We start from the raw sequence: 5,364 nt of genomic DNA, 5'->3' as shown, positions 1-5,364 counted from the left end.
GTTTAATTTTCTTTTAAACATAAAATATTAGTGTTTGCTGTTCTGCTCTTTATTTTTAAAATGGACCTAATGTTCAAATATTGCTCATTTTTTTGGCATTCCAATGTCAAACAAAAACTATTGCAAGGTCTGTACAATACACTGAATGCAAAGTCAGAAAAGTGGGAACCGCCTCTGAGCAAGCAGAGGTACGTATCTTCCCAGAGAGAGATGAAAGTATAGAATGAAAATATACCATGGGGGACCTGGAAACCAACCGGATTGAGATGTTATGTCTTCTTGGAAGGTTCTGCATGTGTCCAGAATTTTTGTTCTGAAGAGAGCCAAGTGTACTGTCAGCACTCAACTAATAATAAACTAAAAGAATAATTTGCGAAGATAATCAACGTTACTGTCAGGAAGCTGCATGTTAACAGTGTTTGTGCACCACTAAGCAATACCATTTGCACAAGAACACTCTGGATGATCCCAAAATTGCAGTAGATTGAACGCAGTAGAAATGTGCTGTTTAGACTGATCCTCAGAGTTGCTGAGCATCTGCAAGTCCCACTGATTGCAGAGCAAGCTGGGAATGCTCAGCACCTCAAGATCAGCCCCTAAACTCTTCAGGGCAGGACCTGTCTCTTTCATTATGTGCATATACAGTGCCTAGCACTATGGGACCCGGACCTCTGGAAAGTCACTGCCTCTATTACAGTCCAAAAGTTATAGCCTATAAGAGAGGTGGTTTGGAGGATATGTGACCCCCTGAAAATTCTTTTGACATGTCATAATGTAAATGAGGATAAATATTATATTGGGGGAGGGGAATACTTATGGCAACAGCAATGAATTTGCTAAATATAGCCAAGAGCACCTACAAAGTGAGTTCTGTACAATAAGGGAAATGTAAAATTGCAGGTAGGGAGTAACAAAAATGTCATAGAAAGATTAGGGCAGGGGTTCTCAAACTGGGGGTCATGACCCCTCAGAGGGTAGCAAGGTTATTACATGGGGGGCATGAGCTATCAGCCTTCACCCCAAAACTGTGCTTCACCTCCAGAGGCTTGCTGTGTGAAAGGAATCACCAATGCAAAAGTTTGAGAACCACTGGATTAGGGGGTCATTATTTGAGGAAATTACTTTCTAATCCTAAACTAGGAATGGAAGCACCAGAGAAGCTGTTTTCAAAACCATGTCTTCTAACTTGTGGTGTGAGGTACCCTGCACATGTGTGGGTGCTGTAAAAATAATAGATATCAATTTATGGCCTAAGCAGGAAATACCAGAAATGTCAGGGGGTGAGGAGAGAGGACCTGCTTCTATGAGATTCCAGAATAGTAATGCAGAACCGAAAGTGTGAGCTTTTCAGTACTGCGCTGAACAGAACCAAATTGAACCTCCAAATCTTTGGAAGGTCACCCCTCTCTACAGCATACCGTATGGAGAGGGATTTGAAACATTCTCTCCCCCACTCCCTTTTGCCACCTTGCCTGTCAGCCAGTTGAGCTGGCCCTAGCTCAAAGACATGCTGCTCTCTGCCTCCCAGCAACGCTGCCCCAGTTATAGTTCAAAATAACTGGAGAGTTTACTTGGAACTAGTATATTTTGTGACGGCCTTAGTACACTTAGACACAGCATGTTTGGCCAGCTCTCCTGGCTGCAGCAAGTGCACAGTGGTCTGGATCTCCCAGAAAGTGATGGCTGAGCGCTTGTTATAATGCACTAAATGAGAGGCTTTTCTGGCCAAGTGCTTGAAGATATCATTGACAAAGGAGTTCATGATACCCATGACCCTGGAGAAAATACCGGCGTCTTGATGAACTTGCTTCAGTACGTTGTACGTGGAGATAGAGTAACTCTCCTTCCTGGTCTTTCTGCATTTCTTATCCCCTTTCTTCTGAGTCTGTCCAGGTGCTGAGTGAGCCATTATACCAGGGGTTCTCAAACTTTTGTACTGGTGACTCCTTTCACATATCAAGTTTACATATTAGTTTGGGGAGGTTGTTATGTACACAAAGGGCAACATGGAAGGAAGTCTGAAGATATTGGTGGCAGAACTGGGCAAGTGGAATATTGAGGCAGATACAATTGCTGGGTCACTTGGAGAATTTGTGACCAGAATCTCTTGGTGGATAAAACTAATTTAAATTCCCTTTGTCTCGCTGCTTTGATCATTAGAGCTGGTTGACATTTTTCAAAATTCTGGTGAAAAAAATCAAATTTCAAGAAAAAAATGTTTAAAAAATTGTTGCTAACTTCCTCCATCTTTTTTTTTATACCATCTTTAACTTTTGTTATATATTGGTGGAAGAAGCAGATGAACACTAGCAACCAGGCATTTCAACTCTATTTTAATTCCATTGCTAAGCAGCTGGAGTGAAAAGATAAATGACATCTGTAATTCCTTTTCTTTTCCCCCTCTGAGCCTTGTTTAGATTGCTCTTGTTTTGACAGGTAGGGTGAAGTGAGGGGTGGCTGGAACAATACTCTGTCCCTCTGGGAACCACATCACCCCTGGAGACAAGTAGGGCCAAATTCTGCTCTTGGGTGTACCAGTGTAACTTCACTGGCTTCAACAGAGGTGTGTTCTGGGTATACACCGGTGTAAGAGACCCTGTTCTCTATTCTCCATTGATATGAGACTGGAAGTCCCTAAAAGGGACTGTGATGATGACAGGCCAATGCTGTGTCACTGTTCTAGCAGATTTAGGGCCAGATCCTTAGCTGGTGTATATAGCATAGCTTCACTGAAGTCTGCTTTACACCAGATGAGGATCGGGCCCTTTTCTTTTCCATGTGCCTTTAAGGTAACTTTCCCCCACTTCTGAGGCTGTATTTGTATTCCCCACATTACTAAAACAGAGGTAGTATAATTTAAATGAAAAATCAGTCCCCTATCATAATACATGATATGAAAATGAGCATCTATGATTTTTAAACCCCCTTTAAATTTGAAGCAGCCGTTTGTTTGAAAATCTGTATGGAATTCAAAATTAGCTTTTAAATGCCCATTTAAAAAAAAAAACAAAAAACTACTAAGAAACAAAGATCCTGATATTTTGCCAAGAAATGCTTGTTGAATGAAAATGACATTAAAAGATATTCCAACTACTGCTGTTTTAATATAAATGAAAGTAAAACCAGGGAGCTGAAACAAAAAACATTATTATAGATTGCTTGACTGACTAAGAAATGTGAATTCTTCTTGGGCCAAAACCAATTATGGGAATAAATCTGTCAATCCATCAGTTTGTGTTTATGTGCAGACTTGGCTGAAAAAGCAAATAATGGTTCACACGGATTAGAGGGTTTTTTCTGTAGAATTTTGTAGTGTTTTGTGCTCTTTCAAACTCAGTGAAACTGAAGGCCTTTTAAAGCAGTTATTTTGTTACTAATAAGAGCTAAGGGTCCAGAGAGCAGAGCAAGATATCCTCCATTGCTTCCTATGCTAAGGTCTATAGAGATGGTTACAGGAGCGTACTCTCCATCCTACACCTCCATAGCACTGCATCTAAATTCTTTGTCTCAAATGCTACTAACAAAATGTAGTGAATCACTGAGTTTGTCCAGCTCATGTGTTGTTTGCTGTATTGGTATAAGGATACTGGAGACAAGGTGGGTGAGGTAATATGTTTTATTGGACTAACTTCTGTTGATGAAAGAGACAAGCTTTCAAGCTACACAAAGCTGAAGAAGATCTCTGTGTAAGCTTGAACGCTTGTATCTTTCACTAGCAGCAGCTGGTCCACTAAAAGATACTAGTTCACCCACCCTGTTTCAGCACACGTGAAATTCTATCTTTCATTTATAACACAGTCCTCTTACTTTTGCCGTATGGACAGCAGAACTCAGGGCATCTCATTTATTTATGACAACAGCATCTTTCAGGAACGGATTCAAGCTGTGGTCCAAAATAATCCCTTAGACCGGACTGGTTCTTGGCAGAGAAGCATCTCTATGTGGTTCCAGGGCCACCATGTTTTCTTAGCCAAGCAGCAGACTGTACATCATAGAAGATCCTTAGAGCACATGATTCCCCTTTTTAAGGCATTTGCTGTATAGTATTTTAAAGGAATCATAGACAGAGGAATGTATTATTTTCATTCTCCAAAATTTCTACTTCCTTCCCTTCACATTCCAGGATAATAACCTCCTCTTCATCTTCCAGATTTTTTGTGGACTTTCCCTGCCTATCACAGTTCCAGGACCTCACCCCTTCCTATTCTGCTGTTTGATAAGCACAGCAAATAGAGACTCTTCCTTCACTTCCTGCCTTTCCAGTTTACTTAGATATTACTTCCATAGTGTCGCTACCATCTAGAATGGTGTCTCAGACTCCTTGCAACTCACTCCATCACCCTTTTCAAAGCACACCTGAGAATTAGTTGGGTGATTAAGGCAAACCTGTGGCTCAATTAATGCAGGGTTTTTTTTCTTCCTGAGAAATGTAAATCTTTCATCCTTATTAGCATCTTTTCACATCTTCTGGTCTATGATCCATCCAAACAATAATTTGCTATAAAACCAAGTATCTTGTCAGCTCAGAGAATGTTAGAAGTGACGCTGTAAAATAACTATTAGTTAATCCACAAACACATTACCATTTTCTCTGCCTCTCTCTCCCAAAACAGCCACTCACTAACATATCAGTGCTTAATTCATATATTATCCAAATGTTGAAGGGGTTTCTCTTTCTAAATTGTCTCATGCAAAGTAATTTATTCTGCTCCTTACCTCAAGTGAGACTTTCAAGCTGGTTGTTATGCAGGAAAAATGTATATGCAGGTATAACGTGAAGATGAACAATATGTAGTAGTAATTACATTTAACTGACCATTAGAAGAAACAATTGACTCCTTACAGTTATCTATTGTCGCCAGAAACACTGGTGCTAATTAAATAATTTAATGTGGGGTGCATTTATTTACCTTTAAAAATTGTTCTCTCCATAAATTCCTCAGCCTGACATATTTCTCTTTAGATTTAAGAGGATGAAAAGGAGGACTGAATTAGTAGACTGCAAGTAAGTTAACTTGACTAACAATTACTGGTATCCCAAACTCTTGCTATTGGTGTTGAACACAGAACAGAATTGAAAGACTCAGTTCCTGGATGTCCCAGTTAGTAGTTCACGCAGAGTGCCTTAGCTGATTTTAAGAATACAAAAAAATGGATACATTTTCTGCTGGGCCTCTAGCTAGCCTTCACTTGTACACACTCCTGTTCCTGTACTTAATATGTGCAAACATCCGCTAAAAATTGTTATATGCATGCACCTGCAAATGTGCACCTACCCTACTCTGGGGGCACTAGGACCCAGGTCGTACCTTCCCCCATATGCCTCTCCTTGTCAGCTACAGAAAGGAGCCCGCCAGAGACTCC

General features: G+C 40.4%; 1 protein-coding gene across 1 annotated transcript; it reads right to left on the bottom strand.

Moving 5' to 3' along the window:
* Positions 1-1,567: 1,567 nt before the first annotated feature.
* Positions 1,568-1,909, bottom strand: LOC123366167 (histone H2B 8-like). The gene has a single exon (XM_045009346.1). It carries the CDS (start codon positions 1,907-1,909, stop codon positions 1,568-1,570), a length of 342 nt encoding a protein of 113 aa, XP_044865281.1.
* Positions 1,910-5,364: the final 3,455 nt, after the last annotated feature.

This window comes from Mauremys mutica, chromosome 3 (assembly GCF_020497125.1).
Source record: "Mauremys mutica isolate MM-2020 ecotype Southern chromosome 3, ASM2049712v1, whole genome shotgun sequence".
NCBI lineage: Eukaryota > Metazoa > Chordata > Testudines > Geoemydidae > Mauremys > Mauremys mutica.
Note: the sequence above shows the minus strand (reverse complement) of the source record. Positions and strands in the feature narration are given on the sequence as shown.

Excerpts from the sequence above, each read along its gene's own strand:
- LOC123366167 (XM_045009346.1), bottom strand. The coding sequence starts at position 1,909 with ATGGCTCACTCAGCACCTGGACAGACTCAGAAGAAAGGGGATAAGAAA.